The sequence below is a fragment of the Aquarana catesbeiana genome, linkage group LG11 (assembly GCF_042186555.1).
Source record: "Aquarana catesbeiana isolate 2022-GZ linkage group LG11, ASM4218655v1, whole genome shotgun sequence".
NCBI lineage: Eukaryota > Metazoa > Chordata > Amphibia > Anura > Ranidae > Aquarana > Aquarana catesbeiana.
In genome coordinates, this window is record NC_133334.1 from 81645169 (window position 1) to 81671753 (window position 26585).

Consider the following 26585-nt stretch of genomic DNA (forward strand, 5'->3'; position numbering starts at 1 on the left):
GGTCACTCAGCCCCCCTACTACACCCAAATGACACAAAACTGGTCTCGTTGGTTAGTGCCTCATTTGTGCTGGTTTGTGCTGCTAAAAATTTTTATTTGTGCTGTTATGGTTTTTTAGTTATAACAGCTTGTTTTTATATTTGTGCTTTTTTGTGTCATAATAATAAAAATTCATGCTGCTTTTTTTTTAAGATAATAGCAATTTGTTTTTTTCCAGATGATGACATCACCCTGCTCTCCTGTCACGTACCTGGTTAGTGAGCTCCTGGTTAGAAAGCAGCCATGGGAGCACAGTGAGGTATGAGTGCCTGTGATCAGTCCAGTAGACTGTGTGGTGGCAGCAGTCAGCAGGTGGATGTGGCGGCAGAACCAGCTGGTGGCAGATGAGCTGGCACTGAGCTTGGCTGGTGGCAGACTGTGGGTAAGCAGCTGGAAGCAGGAGACAGATGAGACCTTGCTGGGCTGAAGAGCTGTAGCAGGCTGGATGAGCAGGATGCAGGGTCAGATGAGCCGGGTCCATAATGGCCAGGCAGATCAGGCATAGACGGCACACAACAGGATAGTCGGGTCACAAACCAAGTCAGCAACAGGAGGTAGATCAGGCAAGAAGAGAAGGCAGAAGCAGAATCCAGAGACAAGCCAAGGTCAGGGCTGGTAGCAGTCAAACGGAGGTCAGGAGTAGGGATGAGCCGAACACCCCCCTGTTCGGTTCGCACCAGAACATGCGAACAGGAAAAAAGTTCGCTCGAACACGCGAACACCGTTAAAGTCTATGGGACACGAACATGAATAATCAAAAGTGCTAATTTTAAAGGCTTATATGCAAGTTATTGTCATAAAAAGTGTTTGGGGACCCGGGTCCTGCCCCAGGGGACATGGATCAATGCAAAAAAAAGTTTTAAAAACGGCCGTTTTTTCAGGAGCAGTGATTTTAATAATGCTTAAAGTCAAACAATAAAAGTGTAATATCCCTTTAAATTTCGTACTTGGGGGGTGTCTATAGTATGCCTGTAAAGGGGCGCATGTTTCCTGTGTTTAGAACAGTCTGACAGCAAAATGACGTTTCGAAGGAAAAAAAGCCATTTAAAACTACCCGCGGCTATTGCATTGCCGACAATACACATAGAAGTTCATTGATAAAAACGGCATGGGAATTCCCCACAGGGAAATCCCGAACCAAAATAAAAAAAAAAATGACGTGGGAGTCCCCCTAAATTCCATACCAGGCCCTTTAGGTCTGGTATGGATATTAAGGGGAACCCCGGCCAAAATTAAAAAAAAAAAATGACGTGGGGTTCCCCCTAAATTCCATACCAGACCCTTCAGGTCTGGTATGGATTTTAAGGGGAACCCCGCGCCAAAAAAAAACCAAAAACAAAAACAAAGGCCGCAGGAAAAGAGGGGGGGACGAGAGTGCGCCCCCCCCCCTCCTGAACCGTACCAGGCCACATGCCCTCAACATTGGGAGGGTGCTTTGGGGTAGCCCCCCAAAACACCTTGTCCCCATGTTGATGAGGACAAGGGCCTCATCCCCACAACCCTGGCCGGTGGTTGTGGGGGTCTGCAGGCGGGGGGCTTATCGGAATCTGGAAGCCCCCTTTAACAAGGGGACCCCCAGATCCCGCCCCCCCCCTGTGTGAAATGGTAAGGGGGTACTTACCCCTACCATTTCACTAAAAAACTGTCAAAAATGTTAAAAATGACAAGAGACAGTTTTTGACAATTCCTTTATTTAAATGCTTCTTCTTTCTTCCTTCATCTTCTTCTGGTTCTTCTGGCTCCTCTGGTTCTTCCTCCAGCGTTCTCGTCCAGCATCTCCTCCGCAGCGTCTTCTATCTTCTTCTCCTCGGGCCGCTCCGCACCCATGGCATGAGGGGAGGCTCCCGCTCTTCTCTTAATCTTCATCCTCTTCTCTTCTTCCTTCTTCTCTTCTTCATTTTCTTCTCCGGGCCGCTCCGCACCCATGCTGTCATGAAGGGAGGCTCCCGCTGTGTGACGGCGTCTCTTAGTCTGACGGCTCTTAAATAACGGGGCCACCCGGTGACCCCGCCCCCCTCTGACGCACGGTGACTTGACGGGACTTCCCTGTGACGTCACGGGGAATGCCACAGGGAAGTCCTGTCATGTCCCGTGCGTCAGAGGGGGCGGGGCCACCCAGTTATTTAAGAGCCGTCAGACGAAGAGACGCCGTCACAGAATGGAAAGTAAATAGGCACAAATCAACACAAACGTGGCACTAACCAACCAGCCCGTTTTCATTTTGTTTGGCTGCTGTAGGGGGTGTCAGGGAAGGCTTTCGCATAGCACAAATGATGTCTCCCTGTACATACTTATGCGCATGCGCAGACTGGCAACTGGCTGGGCAGATGAGCGTGAGCCTGTCACCAATGCTGGCACCAGACAGACTATTTAAACAGGCTGCAATTTGGTGTGCCACTTCTGTGTGTTCATTCCTGATTCCTGTGTTTGACCTCTGATCCTAACCCAGCTTGCTCCTGACCTCCGTTTGACTGCTACCTGCCCTGACCTTGGCTTGTCTCTGGATTCTGCTTCTGCCTTCTCTTCTTGCCTGATCTACCTCCTGTTGCTGACTTGGTTTGTGACCCGATTATCCTGTTGTGTGCCGTCTATGCCTGATCTGCCTGACCATTATGGATCCGGCTCATCTGACCCTGCATCCTGCTCATCCAGCCTGCTACAGCTCTTCAGCCCAGCAAGGTCTCATCTGTCTCCTGCTTCCAGCTGCTTACCCACAGTCTGCCACCAGCCAAGCTCAGTGCCAGCTCATCTGCCACCAGCTGGTTCTGCCGCCACATCCACCTGCTGACTGCTTCCACCACGCAGTCTACTGGACTGATCACAGGCACTCATACCTCACTGTGCTCCCATGGCTGCTTTCTAACCAGGAGCTCACTAACCAGGTATGTGACAGGAGAGCGGGGTGATGTCATCATCTGGAAAAAACAAATTGCTATTATCTTAAAAATAAAAGCAGCATGAATTTTTATTATTATGACACAAAAAAGCACAAATATAAAAACAAGCTGTTATAACTAAAAAACCATAACAGCACAAATAAAAATTTTAGCAGCACAAACCAGCAGAAATGAGGCACTAACCAACGAGACCAGTTTTGTGTCATTTGGGTGTTGTAGGGGGGCTGACTGACTTTTGGTGACCGTTAATAAATCATTAATAACACGAAAATGATAAAAGATAGAACGGAAATTTTAGCAGCACAAAACAGCACAAACGTAGCACTAACCAACGAGACCAGTTTTGTGTCATTTGGGTGTTGTATGGGGGGCTGAGTGACCTTCGGTGACCTTTAATAAATCATTAATAACGCAAAAACGATAAAAGGTAGGACAGAAATTTTAGCAGCACAAAACAGCACAAATGTAGCACTAAAGAAACACACTTGAGTTTTTATTTGTGCTGATTGTAGCTCTTTAATGCCACTTCGATGATCAAGAGAGTCTAAAAAACAATATATGGGATGCACATGACAACCAGTCTGCTTCTCCTGATCATGTTTTGAGGTCAGAAAGTTAAAGCATTTGTTAACCACCTTTGTTAACTACCCAAAAAAATAAAAATAAAAAAATGAATCTTGCTCTTTTAACCATCTCAATACAGTGCAATTTCACCCCCTTCCTGCCCAAGCCATTTTTCAGCTTTCAGTGCTGTCACATTTTGAATGACAATTGCGCGGTCATGCTACACTGTACCCAGATGAAATTTTTATTATTTTTTCCCCACAAATAGAGCTTTCTTTTGGTGGTATTTGATCACCTCTGCGGTTTTAATTTTTTGTGCTATAAACAAAAGAAGAGTGACAAGTTTGAAAAAAACGCATTATTTTTTACTTTTTGCTATAATAGATATCCATTTTTTTTTTAAACAAATGTTTTCCTCAGTTTAGGCCGATACGTATTCTTCTACATATTTTTGGTATAAAAAAAAAAATCGCAATAAGCGTATATTGATTGGTTTGCACAACAGTTATAGCGTCTACAAAATAGGGGTTAGATTTATAGCATTTTTATTTATTTATTTTTTTACTAGTAATGGCGGCGATCTGCGATTTTTATCGTGACTGCGATATTGCGGCGGACACTTTTGACACTATTTTGGGAACATTCACATTTATACAGCGATCCGTGCTATAAAAATGCACTGATTACTGTATAAATGTGACTGGCAGGGAAGGGGTTAACACTAGGGGGTGATCGAGGGGTTAATCATGTTGCTAGGGAGTGTTTCTAACTGAAGGGGGAGGGGACTAACAAGGAGAGGAGACCGATCGGTGTTGCTCTATACTTAAAACACACATCGGTCTCCTCTCCTCTGACAGGACGTGGATCTGTGTGTTTACACACACAGATCCACGGTCCTGCCGTGTTACCTGGCAATCGCGGGTGCCCGCGCATCGAGCGCGCCCCCTGGTGGGCTGGGATGGCGAGGGTGTCATATGATGCCCTCCCAGAACGAGAGCTGCACCGCCTGGCCGTCATATGACAGCTGGCGGGCGGCAAGTGGTTAAAGCATTTTATACAGCAGTGTTTGTGCTGTGTAATTTGACCCCCTGTAACACCTGAAACACCTGGCTGATCCTGCCAGTTTCTGCCCTCCCCTTTGTAAACTGATCACAGTGTAGCATGGCTGTTGAGCCCTGAAACCGTGGTCAGTTTACGTGCCTCCGTCATCCGCAGCTCTCCTGTGCTCCTGTGTCCTCCTCCCCCTCCCCTCCCTGCTTGTCTGCCCCTGTGTCAGTGCCCACCCCCTCCTCTCCTGCTGCTCTCATAACTGTTTAAAATGTATATAATCCTGCTGGTTCCCTAATGACAGGCACTCCTGTCTCTGTGTTCAATTTAAAAAAATGTCTTGTTTACTGTATTTCAGAGTGGCTCCCCGCGGTCATGTGACCGGCCGGCTCTCTCTCTCTCCCTCTCGCCTCCCAGCTGACGTCAGCGAGGGATTCTCGGCCCCGTCCGCTGCATCTGTTAGCCGGGCAGAGGAGACAGCCGGCCGGTGACATGATAGCAGGGGACCGCTCTGAAATCAGGTAAAGGAGGCATTTTTTTTTATAAAACACAGAGACAGGAGAGCCTGTCATTAGGGAACCAGCAGGATTGTGTACATTTGTATGAGTGGGTTAACAACCACTTTAAGGGAGAAGTTGATTGGCTACCAAGCAAAATAGAGAGAGATGTTCTTTCAGCCCCAGTTCTTTAATCTTCAGTGCCACATTGTAAAGATTATGTAGCATTTAGCAATGTGGCCTTGCAAGAATGAGGTTCTGAATTCAACTTTAACAGAAGACTATACGGCAGGGGTGCCCAACTGGTGATCCATGATCCTCTGATGTGGCCTGGGACCTTATGCTCTGAGATGGTTCCGCCGTCCCAGAGCATCAGTGTTGTGAATGGAGCCGGCAGTAGAGGAAGCAAGCAGCTGCGGAGCAGAGTTGTATAAGCCGATGCTTCCTGTATAATGCTGACTCCTGTCACAGTGACACCAAATGCACTCCACCTAGGACTGCAACCGCTGGCGATACCTGAATGTAAGACTGTTACTAAGGGTCAGTTTATTACTAAAATCACAATGTATATATGGACATATCTATTGTGTAGTGGTTACTGAGCTGCTTTCAAACTGATCCCCTTCTGATTTTTTTAGCGGCTTGGATTGGAGGTAGGCAGGTGTAAACGGACACAAGTCTGTTTACATCTGCGGCTCCATAGAGGTGAATGGAGGGTCTGATTGGGTCCGCTTGTAAAAAGGACAGGCGGGTCCGATTGGACTGATAATGTGAAAGGGGCCTAAGGCTGCATTTACACTGATGCACTGCGGTTCACCCGCATTGTGGGTGCAGCGCAATGCACCTGTGGCTTTCCTGTGGGTTAGCTGCACTGAGCCATAGGTTTCTATTATTGCCTGCGGGTCTGAATGCAGGTGCTTTGGTGCGTTTTTAGAAAGTGCACCACACCTGCAGTATATAATAGAAGTCTATGGCAAAGTGCAGCTGATCCGCAGGAAAGCCACAGATGTACTGCGCTGCACCTGCAGTGTGGGTAAACCACAGAGCATTAGTGTGAAAGCAGCGTTAGGCCCCTTTGACACAATCTGTCCGATCGGGTCTGCCTGTCTGTTTTTCAGGTGGACCCAATTGGACCCTCCATTCACCTCTATGGAGTGGCAGATGTAAATGGATTTATGTCCATTTACATCCGCATACCTCCGAACCAGTGTTGCAGCCTTCACTATATCAGGGTGTTTGCAGCCATACCTTGAATTGCCAAAACAAGGACAGTGGACAATCTAAACAGAAAACAATAGACCAGGAAGTGCATGCCCTAGTAGAGTAATAAACACCTTTAGTAGGCAAAGATACATAATGCACTCACAAGCTCCTGAAATGACACCAAGCTCATCACACGACTGTGAGAATCTACCTTCAGAACCCCTGAATCAGGGGTGGATCCAGTCTCGGGAGGGGCACTGCCAGAAATATACATTTTTTTTGCGGACAATCAGGGAAATGGCTGTTGTTGGTGCTTTAATCATCCCTGCACCATGGTTGTTATGGTGTCAGGATGATTGAAGCGCATTATTTCTATTAATACATTGTAATATAAAATGAAAATCATTCAACTCATCATAATGCAGAATCAGTGGGAACCCCGAGCGTGTCACCTGCCACCGTCATCCTGCCACATTTTGTGGATTGTCACTTGCCTGCCACCAGATGCAGATTGACACCTGCCACATGTTGCGGATTGTCACTTGCCACACCTTGTGGATTGTGACTTGCCACGTCACCTGCCACTGGATGCAGATTGTCACTTGCCACGTCATATGCCACACATTGCGGATTGTCACTTGCCACGTCAATTGCCACTAGATGCGGATTGTCACTTGCCACGTCATATGCCACTAGATGCGGATTGTCACTTGCCACGTCATCTGCCACTAGATGCGGATTGTCACTTGCCACGTCATATGCCACTAGATGCGGATTGTCACTTGCCACGTCATCTGCCACTAGATGCGGATTGTCACTTGCCACGTCATATGCCACACATTGCGGATTGTCACTTGCTACGTCAATTGTCACTAGATGCTGATTGTCACTTGCCACGTCATATGCCACACAATGCGGATTGTCACTTGCCACGTCATCTGCCACTAGATGCAGATTGTCACTTGCCACCAGATGTGGATTGTCACGTGCCAGGTAAGGTGGTGTTTTGCTTGTTTCTTGTTTCCTTGTCCCAGAGACAGGCAGCAGAGAGATAATGTAATCTCCCTGCTGCCCACGCTACCTGCACAGTGAGGGTGGAAGTTAATGCAGAGATGTGGGGGCGGTGAGAGATGATGTCATTTCTCTGTTCCCCTGCCCGTCGGCTCGCTGATTGGCCAGCCACCCCCACACACACCTAGCCTGCTCAGCCTCAGTCTCACCCGCCCATCCACACACGGAGCCGCCCGGCCAATCCGCTCTCTCTCCTGCCTGCCTGCCCTCACACGGAGCTGCCCGACACTCCCGCGGAGCCGCCCGCTCTCTTATCCGCCCATGGTGGAGCTCACCTGCCCATCCTACAACAGATTTCTCGGGGGTGGCAATTGCCCCCCCCCTGGATCCGCCCCTGCCCTGAATAGATGCCACTACTGTAGCTGTAATCCACTCAGCTAAAGACTCCTCTCCCCGTGTGTGCATGTGTTATGAAAGAAAGAGAACACTGGGAAGCCGGCTGTGAGAGTTTTTTTTGGGTGACAGCTGCTGGGATTATGGAAGACCAGCAATCACTCAGCAGAGCAACATGCACCTGACGGAGGCTGTGCAGGTTGCCATTGGTTTGAGGTTGCGCGCCACATTTGGCCTGCAGGCCACAGGTTGAGCATGCCTAAACTAAACTGATCTAAATACAGACGTTCGAGATGTTATTGGTTGCTAAGAATGATTACACTTTGCACACAGTCAATGCACTTTTTCTACATAAATCTTTTCTGAATAATAATACACGCCGTGGATACATAATGACAAATTAATCTTATATCACACTGATAACCTGCATGTACAGAACTGGTACAAAAGTACTTACAGTCCCTAGAAATCTACATGATCATCAGTAATACTCCCTGTTGATACTTTGCTAATTCAAATTATCCAAACCCCTGTAGCCCCCAATCTGCTCACCTTTCATGTTCTTCTTGTACTTGCTTGAGGATCAATTGTTTCTGTTCCCACTGTGGACCAAACACACGGACCAGGCGGACAAGTTCTGTGCTGGGGACGTACAGATCTGTCAAGCTTAAGAAAATAATGGAGCATTATGGTACTGCAAGACTAGGTATGTAAGAATTAGAGTGCATTATGGGAGATTTCTTTTTTTTCAAAGAAAGGCACATTGTGATAAGCAATAATTGTTATGAGGCTCAGTGAACACTAGATGTGGTGCGAATTCACAGCAAATCCACACCGCATCTAAATCGCAATCCTGTTCATGTGAACTGACTGCGGAGTGTATGTTAACTTAACGACACCCAGCAATCAGTTTGTAAAACGCAGCGCGATTTGCAGAATCGGATTGCGATCCGATTCTGGTGCAGACAAAAAAAATAAGGGTCCAGCACAAGTTTGGTCAAAATGCGATGCAAACTTAGCCATACCGTTTGTATGGTTGAATTTGTATCGCACAGACATCGCATGTGATCTGCACAGTAATTTACTTGATGTAGAGGTCCCCATAATTATCAGTAAATGTAATATAACAGAAGGCTGTCAGAGACTGCAAACAGACAGAAGGAGATGGCCAAAGACTACAGGCATGCTACAAGAGATGGTCACAGACTGTAAACATGATATAGGAATTTTTGACTACGGTAGACTTTCTCAACCCGGGGGGGGGCAGGTGTCTGAAGTTGTCGAGGGGTGCCGGGGCATCCTTGCAGAGAAAGGCATGTGGATCAGTCCACCTTTAGGCGATCCCTGAAAATGTATCTCTTCAGGGAGGCCTATCCTGCCTCTAGTTAACAACCAAATCTTCTACTCCCCTTATCAGTTCATCCCTCACAGTCCCTACCTTTTGTTTCACCAGTCCCTCCCTCTTAGATTGTAAGCTCGCAGGAGCAGGGCTCCTCTTAACCCTCTTGTTTTGAATTGTAGTGTTGGTGTAGTGTCTCCCTTTACATTGTAAAGCACTGCGCAAACTGTTGGCACTATATAGATTCTGTATAAAAATAATAATATGGTGGATGTTTAGCTCAGTGGTAGATGCAAATTTTGTACAGTAATTCCATGCTGTTACACAGGTGTTAAAGTTAAGGGCTTGGTAGCCCACTTTTATCGAAAGTAAGAAAACAAAAACAAAAGTTCATCCAGGACTCCCACGTAGGGCTTTCAACTCCATTCAACACAAATGCTTGTTTTGGTCTCACAGACCACTTGTTATTCAGGCTCTCTCTCGGCCTAGGTGACCTTGCTGTTCAGGCCTACAATGGCCTATTGACAGGGTTTTCCCAGTATCCCCAGCTTGCACCCACTTCCACATTCTCTCCAGCCTCTGAACTCACTGGCCTCCTCAGTCTCCCGGACTCTCGTAGCTGGCCTGCCTTTCACAGTCCTTGAGCATAGAATCCCCCTCACATGGACCGCAGTCTCCAACAGGTAGTCCCAGCTCTCCTGACAAGATCCTGTGTTCAAACAGTTCAAACTTCCATCACCTCCTGCTCTCACAAGTCCATGTTTATAAGAACTGTGTGCACCTGGGCACACACCCTGCTGGCTGTCCACAACACCTGGACACAGGATTGGAGATTCCGTCCTGCCCAAGACTCTTAGGAATCTCCAAACTACAGAGCCCCATCCAGAAATAACAAATTCTGGAAAAAGCTGGCAGAGCAGTTTTCTCCTCTCAAAATGAATGCTCTGTAGTCCTGCACATGCAAGCCCTGTGTCCTTTTACATATGTATGTAAAACCCTAGTTCAAAAAAGTTTGGATGCTGTGTAAAATCTACATAAAAACAGAATGCAATGATTTGCAAATCTCATAAACCCATATTTTAATTCACAACAGAATGTTTAAACTGATAAAATGTACCATTTAAGGAAAAAAAAAAAGGTACTTTTGAAATTGATGGCAGCGACACTTATCAGAAAGGTTGGGACAGGGCCATGTTTACCATGGTGTAGCATCCCCTCTTCTTTTAACAACACTCTGTAGATGCCTGGGAACGGAGGAGACCAGTTGCTGGAGTTTTGGGCGAGGAATGTTGTCCCATTCTTGCCCGATATAGGATTCCTACTGCTCAATAGTCCTGGGTCTTGTCATATTTTTTGTTTCAGGGTGTGCCAAATATTTTCAATTGGTGAAAGGTGTGGACTGCAGGCAGGCCAGTAAAGCACCCCGACTCTTCTACAACAAAGCCATGCTGCTATCATAGATGCAGTATGTGGTTTAGCATTGTCCTGCTGATATATACAAGATCTTCCCTGAAAAAAACATTGGATGGAAGCATACAGTACGCTGCTCTAAATCCTGGGTACATCTTTCTGCACTGATGGTGCCTTTCCAGATATGCAAGCTGCCCATTCCAGATGTATTAATGCACCATTATACATCAGAAATGCAGGCTGTTGAAATTGGCACTAATAAGTCAGAAGGTCCCTCTCACTTTAGTCCACAGTGCCCATGGTTGCCAAAAAGAATGTCAAATTTTGATTTGTTTTGACCACAGAACAGTTTTCCACTTTGAAACAGACCATTTTAAATGAGCTTTGGCCCAGAGAAGACAGCTGCAATCCTGGATCATGTTCAGATATGGCTTCTTCTTTGCATGATAAAGCTGTACCTTGCATTTTTGGATGGTACAGCAAACTGTGTTCACAGACAGTGATTTTTGGAAATATTCCTGAGCCCATGCAGTGATGTCCATCACAGAATCATCCCTGTTTTTAATGCAGTGCTCTCTGAGGGCCCGAAAATCACGTACAGCCAATATTGCATTTTGGCCTTGTCTCTTGCTCACAGAGATTTCTCCAGATTCTAGGAATCTCTTATTGATATTATGCACTGTCTGTGCAATTTTAAATTGAAACGTTATTCTGAAATTGTTAATTTTTAGATGCAGCTTTTCCCAGATTGGTGAACCCCTGGCCATCTTTACTTCTGAGACACTCTAAGGCTCCATGCACACTGGCTTAAAAATAGCTGCTACTACAGAAGTTTTGTGTTCTATCTGTAGAAGCAGCTCAGTGTTATCCTATATGTCCATGCACATTAGGACGATTACAGGCATATTTTAAGCTCAACTATTTGTGTTTCTGATTCATTTACTGGCAGAAAAAATGCAAAACTCTCCTAAACTCTGTACAAAAAAAATGCTCTATATGAGCGTTTTTTTCTGCCAAGAGAACTGTCGTTTCTTTAAGCCCAGTGTGCATGTAGCCTGACTCTCTAAAATGCTCTTTTTATAACCAGTCAGGTCATTGACTTGTTTCCAAATAACCTAATTAGTTGCAAAATGTTCTTCCAGCTCTTCCTTGTTAGTAGCACTTACTTTAACAGCATTTTGTTGCCCTGTCCCAACCTATTTGAGATGTGTTGCTGCCATAAATTTCAAAATTACCTTTTTTTTTTTTTAAATAGTACATTTTCTCAATTTAAACATTTCATATGTTTTCTATTTTCTAGTATACATAAAATAAGGGTTTATGAGATCTGCAAATCATTGTATTCTGGTTTTTATGTAGATTTTCAACAGCGTCTCAACTGTTTTGGAATTGGGGTTGTATGTACATTATTTTAATCCCGACACCTAATCCTGTACGATCAGAACTGCTTTTTTAGGATTTGTTCATAATAGTGGCAAGGACCGCTGCTCCTTTGAAACATGATCCATGATCCAATTGCTTTTCAGAGGCATTTGACAGGTGGTCAACAGACTATATATCTTCTCCTCAATGTCTGTTTCAACTCCCTAAATGGAGCATTGTTGTGCCACAACTTTGAGCAATGCACGTTGTTGCGGGGCAGTGGCAGTATGGCCCCATTCACCTGGGGGTATACTTCCAGCTGTGGCCACAGCATGTGTACGACCCCAGCAGCTGCCTCTACAGCTAAAGGGGGAGCAGTTGGAGGTTGTAAAAACATGGCTCAACAGCGTGGTTTTACCGCCCCCAAAATCTTATGTGTGAACAAGCCCTTGGTTCATATCTCTGCGACAGCGTGTAAGACAACCCATTCATTTCAAAGGGGTTCCCCACCCACAAACACAGGGAAAGGAGTCACTGACCCTCAAATCGCACCACACTGGAAAACACGCCACATTTGCCAATGCATGGGGGTACCATTAAGACATAATGACACCCCTGCGTGTCTGCTAAAGAGAAACACGTTTGTCTGCGTGTCAGGAATAAGTGAAATTTTGCACAAATTCCCCAACATGCAGAGGAGTCCTGCTGTCAGAATACAATGTCTCAAGTGAGGAGGATTCTTCCATCCACCTCGACTGTATGGATGGAGGAATCTGTCTGTTTTTTTCTATCAGCCACTTTTACATTAGGTTAATAGAAGATCTCTGCTACTGCAGCTCCTTTACAAAGTGATGCTTCTACATTTGTGCTCCCTGCAACCCCATTAAAAATAGCTTGAGTCACATTTGATATATCCCCCAGCATTAGATGAATAAAACATTATGGAGAGGATGGGGGGGTTGTATTCAGTAGTCCTGATACACTCCCTGTCCTAGGGCGACAACACTGCTCCTCCCTAGATACACTACAATGATTGAGTGTTGTTGCCCTAGGACAGAAAGCATGTTACTGACAGGATCACTAGTTGAAAATAAAAGAAAAAAGACAGACAAAATGAAAACCAAGGCAACCACAACATCTAAGTACTGGTAAGTTCCAATAGAATACATTTTTGTTCTTGCGTTTGGATATACTTTTAACATTTAACCAACAAGGTGTTATACTATATGTCAAGTCAATGAAAGTGTTAAATCAGGCTCTTGTTTGTTTTAAAGTGCATCAGCCTGATAATATGGATTTTAAGATAAAGTGTTACTTAGATGCTGTAAAGCAATTTAATCAGTTTTACATATTTGCAAAGTGTCACACACACACACACACACACACACACACACCTATCCTACAGTGCCTAGAAAAAGTATTCATACCCCTTTAAACTTTCCACATTTTATCATGTTACAACCAAAAACGTAAATGTATTTTATTTTGCACCTCATCTCAGCAACTGTATAGTATGTTGCATAGAGTTTATATTATGCACTAGCACTTTATAGATATTGCATATTGAATTGGTTTAACACATAAATATGTACATAATGCAAATGTTGAACTGGTTTAAACACATATATACACATTATAATTTGTAGTACTCACCATTTCAATTGTAATGTTTTTTTTGTGTGGATTAGCGCTATTCTTATCACTTTACACAGTTCACTAATTGTTTTTTTCACAATTATTGGAGTAGCAGCTGTTCATTTGAGCACACATCTGTGGAGCTGTTACTACTTATTACACCTGTAGCGCTGGTAGATTTTTAATCTACCGCTTATATGTAAATTTAGTGGGTCATCTGTTCTGTACATAGTTCAAATTCAATCTATAGCTAAATTAGCCTCTGTTCCAGCTTTGGCTGTGTGGCGTGCAGTTCCACATTGTTGCCTGTGGGTGTCGTTGCCACCATAGGTCGGTGTTGGAAAGCAACAAGCTGAAGTATATTGAGTGCTCTTCTTTCCCAGAAGTAACTCGGCAGAGGTTGTCCCCTGCGGTGCATTCTGGGAAGGGGTATTTAAGGGACAGACGCCATATTTCTGGGTCTTTCCTTTCCACCTGCTGGCCCTCCTGGCCGACAGGTATGTGCTAGAGAGTTCTACCTCGTGGCCCTCTGGGCTGGAGGGTTGCGTTGCGGCAGCAGTGCAAGTAGGCCCAGAAGCCTGTCTGGGGCCTACTACTGCTGGGATGGTCCTGTGCTGTCTGTCCTGCGGGAAGAAGCCGGACAATTGAGAAGACCCAGGGGAGGACCCGTCTTGGAAGGGACCATGCGGAAGGCTGGTCTTAAGAGGGGCCTGGTGACTCGATTGGAGGACGCATCTTAATGTAATCTACCGCACAAGTACTGCGGGGTCGGCTTAAAGGTTCTGGTACTGTGTTTGCTGTTCATCTAAAACTGCTACATCCTGTGGCAGAGGATCGTACAGTTTTGTTCTACTCAAGTCTGTGGCAGAGACTTTTTGTTCGTGCTGCGCTCCGGCTGCTAGGTTAGTGAGAGGAACCCATCCGGGCAGGCAAAGATTTAATCTTGGACTGAAGATACATTCATCTTCGGGATTTCAATTCTTTAGTGCTACACCAAGAAAAGGTATTTGAACTTCCCTGCAACTCTTCTTCTACCTCTTTCCTGCTACTTCTTCCAGTTATCTCCCATTAAAGCATTGGAAAAGTACTAAAGTGACTGGTGCCTACATTGTCAGAGAATAAGCTCAACGTGGACTCTAAGTCTGGTATTGGTGAAAGTACAGGTAAAAAGGTGATGGTAACAGCCCGATTGAAATCAGCAGCTCCACCGTGAGTTATTGCTACACACCCTTTACTGTAATACCCCCAACTGAAGTCTAGTGGAACCAATTACCTTCAGAAGTCACCTAATAGAGTCCACCAGTGTGTAATTTAATCTCAGTATAATTACAGCTGTTCTGTGAAGCCCTCAGAAGTTTGTTAGAGAACCTTAGTGAACAAACAGCATTATGAAGGCCAAGAACCACACCAGGCAGGTCAAGGATAAAGTTGTGGAGAAGTTTAAAGCAGGGTTAGGTTATAAAAAAAATCCCAAGTTTTGGACATCTCAAAGAGCACTGTTCAATCCATCATCCAAAAATGGAAAGAGTATGGCACAACTGCAAACCTACCAAGACATGACCGTCCACCTAAACTGGCAGGCCAAGCAAGGAGAGCATTAATCTGAGAAGCAGCCAAGAGGCCCATGGTAACTCTGGAAGAGCTGCAGAGATCCACGGCTCAGGTGGGAGAATCTGTCCAGAGGACAACTATTAGTCGTGCACTCCACAAATCTGGCCAATATTGAAGAGAGGCAAGAAGAAAGCCATTGTTGAAAAAAAAACATAAGAAGTCCCGTTTGCAGTATACAAGAAGCCATGTGGGGGACACAGCAAACATGTGGAAGAAGGTGCTCTGGTCAGATGAGACCAAAATTGAACTTTTTGGCCTTAACCACTTGACGACCGCCTCACGCCGATTTACGTCGGCAAGGTGGCACGGACAGGCAAAATCACGTACATGTACGTGATTTGCCTTCCGCGGGTGGGGGGTCCGATCGGACCCCCCCCCGGTGCCCGAGGCGGTCGTCTTTTCTCCCACGGCGATCGGAGATGAGGGGGAGGCCATCCGTTCGTGGCCCCCCCCTCGCGATCGCCGCCGGCCAATGAGAACATTCCTTTGCTGCTGTATGCTAAACAGCAGCAAAGGAAATGATGTCATCTCTCCTCGGCTCGGTAATTTCCGTTCCGGCCCGAGGAGAGAAGACAAGTGAGTGAGTGCACAACACTACACACACACAGTAGAACATGCCAGGCACACAAAACACCCCGATCCCCCCCCCGATCGCCCCCCGATCCCCCCCCAATCACCCCCCCCCGTCTAAAACTGACACCAGCAGTTTTTTTTTTTTTTTTTTTCTGATTACTGTATTGGTGTCAGTTTGTGACAGTTACAGTGTTGGGACAGTTACTGTTACCCCCCTTTAGGTCTAGGATACCCCCCTAACCCCCCCTAATAAAGTTTTAACCCCTTGATCACCCCCCGTCACCAGTGTCGCTAAGCGATCATTTTTCTGATCGCTGTATTAGTGTCGCTGGTGACGCTAGTTAGTGAGGTAAATATTTAGGTTCGCCGTCAGCGTTTTATAGCGACAGGGACCCCCATATACTATCTAATAAATGTTTTAACCCCTTGATTGCCCCCTAGTTAACCCTTTCACCACTGATCGCCGTATAACTGTTACGGGTGACGCTGGTTAGTTTGTTTATTTTTTATAGTGTCAGGGCACCCGCCGTTTATTACCGAATAAAGGTTTAGCCCCCCGGTCGCCCGGCGGTGATATGCGTCGCCCCAGGCAGCGTCAGATTAGCGCCAGTACCGCTAACACCCACGCACGCAGCATACGCCTCCCTTAGTGGTATAGTATCTGAACGGATCAATATCTGATCTGATCAGATCTATACTAGCGTCCCCAGCAGTTTAGGGTTCCCAAAAACGCAGTGTTAGTGGGATCAGCCCAGATACCTGCTAGCACCTGCGTTTTGTCCCTCCGCCCGGCCCACCCAAGTGCAGTATCGATCGATCACTGTCACTTACAAAACACTAAACGCATAACTGCAGCGTTCGCAGAGTCAGGCCTGATCCCTGCGATCGCTAACAGTTTTTTTGGTAGCATTTTGGTGAGCTGGCAAGCACCAGCCCCAGGCTGCGCCAGATTAGCGCCAGTACCACTGACACCCACGCACGTACCATACACCTCCCTTAGTGGTATAGTATCTGAACGGATCAATATCTGGTCCGATCAGATCTATACTAGCGTCCCCAGCAGTTTAGGGTTCCCAAAAACGCAGTGTTAGCGGGATCAGCCCAGATACCTGCTAGCACCTGCGTTGTGCCCCTCCGCCCGGCCCAGCCCAGCCCAGTCCACCCAAGTGCAGTATCGATCGATCACTGTCACTTACAAGGCACTAAACGCATAACTGCAGCGTTCGCAGAGTCAGGCCTGATCCCTGCGATCGCTAACAGTTTTTTTGGTAGCATTTTGGTGAACTAGCAAGCACCGGCCCCAGGCAGCGTCAGGTTAGCGCCAGTACCGCTAACACCCACGCATGCAGCATACGCCTCCCTTAGTGGTATAGTATCTGTACGGATCAATATCTGATCCGATCAGATCTATACTAGCGTCCCCAGCAGTTTAGGGTTCCCAAAAACGCAGTGTTAGCGGGATCAGCCCAGATACCTGCTAGCACCTGCGTTTTGCCCCTCCGCCCGGCCCAGCCCAGCCCACCCAAGTGCAGTATCGATCGATCACTGTCACTTACAAAACACTAAACGCATAACTGCAGCGTTTGCAGAGTCAGGCCTGATCCCTGCGATCGCTAACAGTTTTTTTGGAAGCTTTTTATTGAACTGGCAAGCACCAGCGGCCTAGTACACCCTGGTCGTAGTCAAACCAGCGCTGCAGTAACACTTGGTGACGTGGCGAGTCCCATAAGTGCAGTTCAAGCTGGTGAGGTGGCAAGCACAAGTAGTGTCCCGCTGCCACCAAAAAGACAAACACAGGCCCGTCATGCCCATAGTGCCCTTCCTGCTGCATTCGCCAATCCTAATTGGGAACACACCGCTTCTGCAGCGCCCGTACTTCCCCCCATTCACATCCCCAACCAAATGCAGTCGGCTGCATGAGAGGCATTTTTATGTCCTCCCGAGTACCCCTACCCAACGAACCCCCCCAAAAAGATGTCGTGTCTGCAGCAAGCGCGGATATAGGCGTGACACCCGCTATTATTGTCCCTCCTGTCCTGACAATCCTGGTCTTTGCATTGGTGAATGTTTTGAACGCTACCATGCACTAGTTATTAGCGTAGGGTACAGCATTGCACAGACTAGGCACACTTTCACAGGGTCTCCCAAGATGCCATCGCATTTTGAGAGACCCGAACCTGGAACCGGTTACAGTTATAAAAGTTAGTTACAAAAAAAGTGTAAAAAAAAATATATATATATAAAATAAAAAAAAATAGTTGTCGTTTTATTGTTCTCTCTCTCTCTATTCTCTCTCTCTATTGTTCTGCTCTTTTTTTACTGTATTCTATTCTGCAATGTTTTATTGTTATTGTTATTGTTATTATGTTTTATCATGTTTGTTTTTCAGGTATGTAATTATTTATACTTTACTGTTTACTGTGCTTTATTGTTAACCATTGTTAACCATTTTTTTGTCTTCAGGTACGCCATTCACGACTTTGAATGGTTATACCAGAATGATGCCTGCAGGTTTAGGTATCATCTTGGTATCATTCTTTTCAGCCAGCGGTCGGCTTTCATGTAAAAGCAATCCTAGTGGCTAATTAGCCTCTAGACTGCTTTTACAAGCCGTGGGAGGGAATGCCCCCCCCCCCACACCGTCTTCCGTGTTTTTCTCTGGCTCTCCTGTCTCAACAGGGAACCTGAGAATGCAGCCAGCTGACCATAGAGCTGATCAGAGACCAGAGTGGCTCCAAACATCTCTATGGCCTAAGAAACCGGAAGCTACGATCATTTTATGACTTAGATTTCGCCGGATGTAAATAGCGCCATTGGGAAATTGGGGAAGCATTTTATCACACCGATCTTGGTGTCATCAGATGCTTTGAGGGCAGAGGAGAGATCTAGGGTCTAATAGACCCCAATTTTTTCAAAAAAGAGTACCTGTCACTACCTATTGCTATCATAGGGGATATTTGCATTCCCCGAGATAACAATAAAAATGATTAAAAAAAAAAAAAAATGAAAGGAACAGTTTAAAAATAAGATAAAAAAGCAAAAAAATAATAAAGAAAAAAAAAAAAAAAAAAAAAAAAAGCACCCCTGTCGCCCCCTGCTCTCGCGCTAAGGCGAACGCAAACGGCGGTCTGTCGTCAAACGTAAACAGCAATTGCACCATGCATGTGAGGTATCGCCGCAAAGGTCAGATCGAGGGCAGTAATTTTTGCAGTAGACCTCCTCTGTAAATCTAAAGTGGTAACCTGTAAAGGCTTTTAAAGGCTTTTAAAAATGTATTTATTTTGTTGCCACTGCACGTTTGTGCGCAATTTTAAAGCATGTCATGTTTGGTATCCATGTACTCGGCCTAAGATCATCTTTTTTATTTCATCAAACATTTGGGCAATATAGTGTGTTTTAGTGCATTAAAACTTAAAAAAGTGTGTTTTTTCCCCAAAAAATGCGTTTGAAAAATCGCTGCGCAAATACTGTGTGAAAAAAAAAAATGAAACACCCACCATTTTAATCTGTAGGGCATTTGCTTTAAAAAAATATATAATGTTTGGGGGTTCAAAGTAATTTTTTTGCAAAAAAAAATAACTTTTTCATGTAAACAATGAGTGTCAGAAAGGGCTTTGTCTTCAAGTGGTTAGAAGAGTTGGTGATGTGTGACATAAGCTTCTAAATGTTGTGCATAAAATGCCAGGACAGTTCAAAACCCCCCCAAATGACCCCATTTTGGAAAGTAGACACCCCAAGCTATTTGCTGAGAGGCATGTCGAGTCCATGGAATATTTTATATTGCGACACAAGTTGCGGGAAAGAGACAAATTTTTTTTTTTTTTTTTTTTTTTTGCACAAAGTTGTCACTAAATGATATATTGCTCAAACATGCCATGGGAATATGTGAAATTACACCCCAAAATACATTCTGCTGCTTCTCCTGAGTACGGGGATACCACATGTGTGAGACTTTTTGGGAGCCTAGCCGCGTACGGGACCCCGAAAACCAAGCACCGCCTTCAGGCTTTCTAAGGGCGTGAATTTTTGATTTCACTCTTCACTGCCTATCACAGTTTCGGAGGCCATGGAAAGCCCAGGTGGCACAAAACCCCCCCAAATGACCCCATTTTGGAAAGTAGACACCCAAAGCTATTTGCTGAGAGGTATAGTGAGTATTTTGCAGACCTCACTTTTTGTCACAAAGTTTTGAAAATTGAAAAAAGAAAAAAAAAAAAGTTTTTTCTTGTCTTTCTTCATTTTCAAAAACAAATGAGAGCTGCAAAATACTCACCATGCCTCTCAGCAAATAGCTTGGGGTGTCTACTTTCCAAAATGGGGTCATTTGGGGGGGGGGTTTGTGCCACCTGGGCATTCCATGGCCTCCGAAACTGTGATAGGCAGTGAAGAGTGAAATCAAAAATTTTCACCCTTGGAAATCCTGAAGGCGGTGCTTGGTTTTCGGGGCCCCGTACGCGGCTAGGCTCCCAAAAAGTCCCACACACGTGGTATCCCCATACTCAGGAGAAGCAGCTAAATGTATTTTGGGGTGCAATTCCACATATGCCCATGCCCTGTGTGAGCAATATATCATTTAGTGACAACTTTGTGCAAAAAAAAAAAAAAGTGTCACTTTCCCGCAACTTGTGTCAAAATATAAAATATTCCATGGACTCAATATGCCTCTCAGCAAATAGCTTGGGGTGTCTACTTTCCAAAATGGGGTCATTTGGGGGGGTTTTGTGCCACCTGGGCATTCCATGGCCTCTGAAACTGTGATAGGCAGTGAAGAGTGAAATCAAAAATTTACACCCTTAGAAATCCTGAAGGCGGTGCTTGGTTTTCGGGGCCCCGTACGCGGCTAAGCTCTCAAAAAGTCCCACACATGTGATATCCCCATACTCAGGAGAAGCAGCTGAATGTATTTTGGGGTGCAATTCCACATAGGCCCATGGCCTGTGTGAGCAATATATCATTTAGTGACAACTTTTTGTAAATATTTTTTTTTTTTTTTGTCATTATTCAATCACTTGGGACAAAAAAAATAAATATTCAATGGGTTCAACATGCCTCTCAGCAATTTCCTTGGGGTGTCTACTTTCCAAAATGGGGTCATTTGGGGGGGGTTTGTACTGCCCTGCCATTTTAGCACCTCAAGAAATGACATAGGCAGTCATAAACTAAAAGCTGTGTAAATTACAGAAAATGTACCCTAGTTTGTAGACGCTATAACTTTTGCGCAAACCAATAAATATATGCTTATTGACATTTTTTTTACCAAAGACATGTGGCCGAATACATTTTGGCCTAAATGTATGACTAAAATTTAGTTTATTGGATTTTTTTTATAACAAAAAGTAGAAAATATCATTTTTTTTCAAAATTTTCGGTCTTTTTCCGTTTATAGCGCAAAAAATAAAAACTGCAGAGGTGATCAAATACCATCAAAAGAAAGCTCTATTTGTGGGAAGAAAAGGACGCAAATTTCGTTTAGGTACAGCATTGCATGACCGCGCAATTAGCAGTTAAAGCGACGCAGTGCCAAACTGGAAAAAGACCTCTGGTCCTTAGGCAGCATAATGGTCCGGGGCTCAAGTGGTTAAAGAAAAAACGCTATGTGTGGTGGAAAACTAACACTGCACATCACCCTGAACACACCACCCCCACCGTGAAACATGGTGGTGGCAGCATCATGTTGTGGGGATGCTTTTCTTCAGCAGGGACAGGGAAGCTGGTCAGAGTTGATGGGAAGATGGATGGAGACAAATACAGGACAATCTTAGAAGAAAACCTGTTAGAGTCTGCAAAAGACTTGAGACTGGGGCGGAGGTTCACCTTCCAGCAGGACAGCGACCCTAAACATACAGCCAGAGCTAAAATGGAATGGTTTAGATCAAAGCATATTAATGTGTTAGAATGGCCCAAAGTCCAGACCTAAATCCAATTGAGAATCTGTGGCAAGACTTGAAAATTGCTGTTCACAGACACTCTCCATCCAATCTGACAGGGCTTGAGCTTTTTTGCAAAGAAGAATGGGCAAACATTTCTCTCTAGATGTGCAAAGCTGATAGAGACATACCCAAAAAGACTTGCAGCTGTATTTGCAGGGAAAGGTGGTTCTACAAAGTATTGACTATTGGGGGGCTGAATACAAATGCACGCCACACTTTTCACATATTTATTTATAAAAAATTTTGAAGACCATTTATCATTTTCTTTCCACTTCACAATTAAATTTAAATTTTTGGTTGTAACATGACAAAATGTGGAAAATTTCAAGTGATATGAATACTTTTTCAAGGCACTGTAGATCTTCTAGATCCTCCACGAGACCAAGAGCACTACAAGTTACCAAAGGATAAAGAGCTTAGGAAAACCAGAGAACTCCTTTTCACTGGCCTTCGCTACCTTTAATGAACCAAAACCATTAAGCTCTGAGCACTTTCAGGTTCACAACTTCAATACGCAGGTGGCAGATGTCAGGTGAGGAACAGATCATGTACTCTCTGTTCCCAGTTTACATTGGCTAAAGTCAAAGGAGGCATCAAGGGTCTATTTAGATATGAGGAGCACATGTCATTTACGTACTGTCAGCCCACTTGTGATACTAATAAAGATCCATAAAAACGCAAAATTATCATAATAGGTAAAAAAAAAAAAAACAAAAAAAAAAAAAACACAACATACATGTAGATAGAAATCATGTATGTGCATAAATGTTATACATAATCGGAATCACCACATGTGAGTGCTAAGATACCAGAATTAAAATAATACTTTTAGAGCCATTATTTCAGTTTCTCTCTAAAATAATGAACTGTACAGGGTTTTAAAGCATTGAATATTTACAATTTCAGGCATGTTTGATGCTAGATATATTTATTTGACTTAATCAGAGTTTTTACTATTGTTTTAACTTTATCACATTCAGTCTTATGAAATTACATTTAATTTCAGTTTTTTATTTGGATTGTAAATGCCTTATATTTGCTTTCCCACTCCTTCCTTAGGTAAAAGTGATGTATTCTCAGCCACTCGCAGAATCCTGGAATATCCATGTCATCTATCCCAGAGAGAGGCAGTTCTGTATTTCCAAATTTGCGCATGCATATGTAAGATACCTTTACCTTTTTTCTGTTAAATAGAATGTCCGCCCTGCCTCCCCATGCACATAATTTGCCGAATGAAGCGCACACTGTTCACTTTGCCTCTTGGGATATGTACGTTACATATCCCAGGAGGCATAGCCTTTCATTGAGGAAAGGAGGAGGGGGCAGGCCGATTAGCGCATCATCAGGAGGCATGTCGGCTGAACCCAGAACGGCCAGCAGCCTAGCAATATCACTGGAAAACATGGTGATGCGGGACCAATCGCTGCCAGAAGAGAAGAATCGGTAAAGTGCATTTCCCTACAGTGCAATTTGGCAGCCCAATCGCACTGGGATGCACACAAGGTAGTACATGTATTACTTTTGGATAACATCCAACACATCAAATTGTATCGCACTGTTTCCAATCTGCGTTTGGGGTGGCGTTAATATATTGGCACCTGCAGCAGATCACAAAGATAGGGCGTTTTGAACATGGTACAGGAAACACGCACAGAATGCACCTTTCCCACACCGCGTTCTGGTGTAAACTGGCCTTAAATCTATAACCCTAATAAAATGTATTTAAACTCTAGCTGTCCTTTAAGGTTTTAGCAGAGGAGAATCTCTGGAATTTGTGATTGCCTTACAGGAGTAAATGCTTCTTTTACGGCACTGGGGGGAAATCTGTAACTTGTAATGATCCTGAGGTTCTTTCTATACTGAGAATTTCACAGTTTAACAGCCTCCCTAATGGGGCCCCTTTCTACCCCAGACCCCACAGTACCTGCATGGGCTTTTATGCTTGTTATGCCACTCTGTTACCTTCTAAATAGCCTTGATGTGGACAGTGACATCTGGGCTTGGACACAGCTTGGCACATTGTGTATGATTAACTCATCTTTTACATCTAGGACCTGGTGATAACAAAAAAAAATTATGCAGCAAAAGATCTCAAACATGCAATACAATTCAACTGTCTTCATGTTTAACAAGTACGGCAACTGTGTCTGACGAGCAAAGAAGCATGACTCCTTCATTTAATGCTCTGCCATAGAAAAAGGGCAGTGATCGATCACTATTAACACAATCGCAGCAAATTAATTTTCTGCACAGAGCCCAAGTCTTTTTTACTCACCTCTGATACACTGGTCTGTAAAAGACACATAGCTGACAGCATTCGTTCACAAAGACCCTCAAACACCATTACATCCTCCTGGAAGACAAGAGGGTCCCTGTTACAATATGCATTATCTGTTGTAAGGTCTGTGTTATGGTAAGTGACCTACAACTCACTTTGTTTTCTGATATTGCAGGAAGTTCGTCATTGTCAAGTTGCTGTTTATCACCTTAAAATAAAAATCTACAGTAAATAATATGATATAAAGACTTAAATGACAGTTCCATATAATGACATAATTCTTATGCCGCGTACACACAAGCGGACTTTTCGACCGGACTGGTCCGGCGGACAATTCGACTGTGTGTGGGCTTCATCGGACCTGCAGCGGACTATTTCGGTCGAAAATCTGACGGACTTTAGATTTGGAACAGGTTTCAAATCTTTCTGATGGACTCAAGTCCGGTCGAAAAGTCCGCTCGTCTGTATGCTAGTCCGACTGACAAAAACCGAAACAAGGGCAGCTATTGGCTACTGGCTATCAACTTCCTTATTTTAGTCCGGTCGTACGTCATCATGTACAAATCCGTCGGACTTTGGTGTGATCGTGTGTAGGCAAGTCCGTTCGTTAGAAAGTCCGTCGGAAGTCCATCGGAAAGACCGTCGGACCTTTGCTGCCGAAAAGTCCGCCGTGTGTACACGGCATAACACACTCTAGATATAGTTTTCAATGGCAACAGAGGATTGTGACTACATTTCTAATGTAAGCTAATAAACAAGCATGCATTATACACCATATTACCAAATAAACATCTGTCTTTACATGCACATAAACTTTAACAACATCCCAGTCTTAGTCTATAGGGTTCAATATTGAGTTGGCTCACCCATTGCAACTATAACAGCTTCAACTCTGGGATGAATTAGAGAAGAGACTGCGAGCCAGGCCTTCGCGTCCAACATCAGTGCCTGACCTCACAAATGAGCTTCTGGAAGAATGGTCAAACATTCCCAAAGACACACTCCTAAACCTTGTGGACAGCCTTCCCAGAAGAGTTGAAGCTAATATAGCTGCAAAAGGTGGGCCAACTCCAGATTGAACTGTACGGACTAAGGGGGTTATTTACTAAAGGCAAATCCACTTTGAAAAGTGCACTTGGAAGTGCAGTCGCTGAAGATCTGAGGGGGACATGCAGGGAAAATAAAAAAAACAGCATTTTAGCTTGCACATGATTGGATGATAAAATCAGCAGAGCTTCCCCTCATTTAAGATCTTCTCAGATCTACAGCGACTGCACTTCCAGCGCAGAATGGATTTGCCTTTAGTAAATCAACCCCTAAGACTGGGATGGCATTAAAGTTCATGTGCATGTAAAGGCAGGTGTCACAATACTTTTGGTAATATAGTGTATGTGGTTTGAATGGGGGTGGGGGGCATGTTTAATTTCAACCTGGTGCTGAGAAGCAGGGGAAAGTAAGTTAATAGTGAAGGTCAGGAGGATCAGGGCCCCCTAACCCCATATAAATCTCTGCATAATCGCCTTGAAAAAATGTACCTGTAAGGAAAAATTTAGATAATATACCGGTATTTACCTAAACTCTGTCCTTCACCCATGCCAGTTAGGTAAGGATGACGTCATGCTCCTTTTGGTGAGATCCTAGGAACAATAGGGATCTCAAAACTGGCAAGAAGATGCTCATGTTTAGGAAACACACAACTTGTCCCTCTTTTCTAGATTGGAAAAGGGAAGTAGATGCCATCATGGAGGCGAAACGTTGGATACATACAGTTGGAAACCAACAAGAGAAATTCAAATATATGGTCGGGGTGGATGTACTAGTCTGCCGAGATCCCAGTTAATTACTGCCCCATATAAAGTAGAGCAATTCATTTTCTATTATTGCAGGATACCCCAATTTCTCTACCCAGGTACTAAATTGTTTTTTTTCTTCTTTTTAATTTTCTTTAATTTATTCCTTGGTGTTGTACCTTGCTATATGTACAATAGTGCATTTTATCAATCACATGCTTTCCAAGGTCTATCCAGGTGTATTGACAATGTTTTAGATTATAAATCATAAGCCTTAAAAGTTCGTCTCAAGTGATCCATAAAGCTAAAGCAACACTCTTACACCCAAAGGTTGACACAGTTTATGATACACTCTGACCGGTGAGTCCAGCTGAAAACATGCTCTGCTGAATGTTCGTTGGGGGCTTATTGGATGTGTAGTAATGAAACCTTCACCACACCACATGATTCCTTCCCCTCAAAGTTTACATCCACCAGATCAATATAGGGTAAACGCTTGTTAGGTATGTCTTTCCCATTTAGCAGTCAAAATCCAGAGAGACAACACCATCAATATTTCAGTCAGGTCACCTGGATAGTTGATTCATATCCTTCAATTAAACTGTTCATTCAGACTCTGATACCGCCGCCAATCTTAAATGGCTCATAACATAGGGGGGAAAAAAACAGTCTTCATAGCGCAAACCTGTTTGAGTATTTATTCCCATAAAATTGCCCCCCTTTCCATATTGCACTTACAAGAACAAAAAATTAAATTGCATCCAATGGTATAACCAAAATGACTGTACAGCATGACACAATACTCGCTCATCGATCCTAGGATTCTCGTCCGCGGTGATACTCGGGTGCAGATCGAGGCAGCTGACTGATTCACAAGCCTTATGGTCAGGCCTAGATGCGTTTCGTCATTACGTCTTTATTAATAGGTGCCTATTGATAAAGATGTAATAACGAAACGCATCTAGACTTTTTTTTCCCTATGTTATGAGCCATATAAGATTGGCAA

General features: G+C 44.3%; 1 protein-coding gene across 1 annotated transcript in view; it reads right to left on the reverse strand.

Moving 5' to 3' along the window:
- LOC141112122 (uncharacterized) overlaps positions 1-26585 on the reverse strand; it is a 47657-nt gene that overhangs the window by 14542 nt on the left and 6530 nt on the right. The window contains exons 2-5 of the mRNA XM_073604594.1: positions 23945-23997; positions 23787-23864; positions 23474-23565; positions 8204-8317 (exon numbers count right to left, since the gene is read on the reverse strand). Of these exons, the coding sequence (XP_073460695.1) occupies positions 8204-8317; positions 23474-23565; positions 23787-23864; positions 23945-23997 (337 nt within the window). The remainder of the gene's footprint in view (positions 1-8203; positions 8318-23473; positions 23566-23786; positions 23865-23944; positions 23998-26585) is intronic.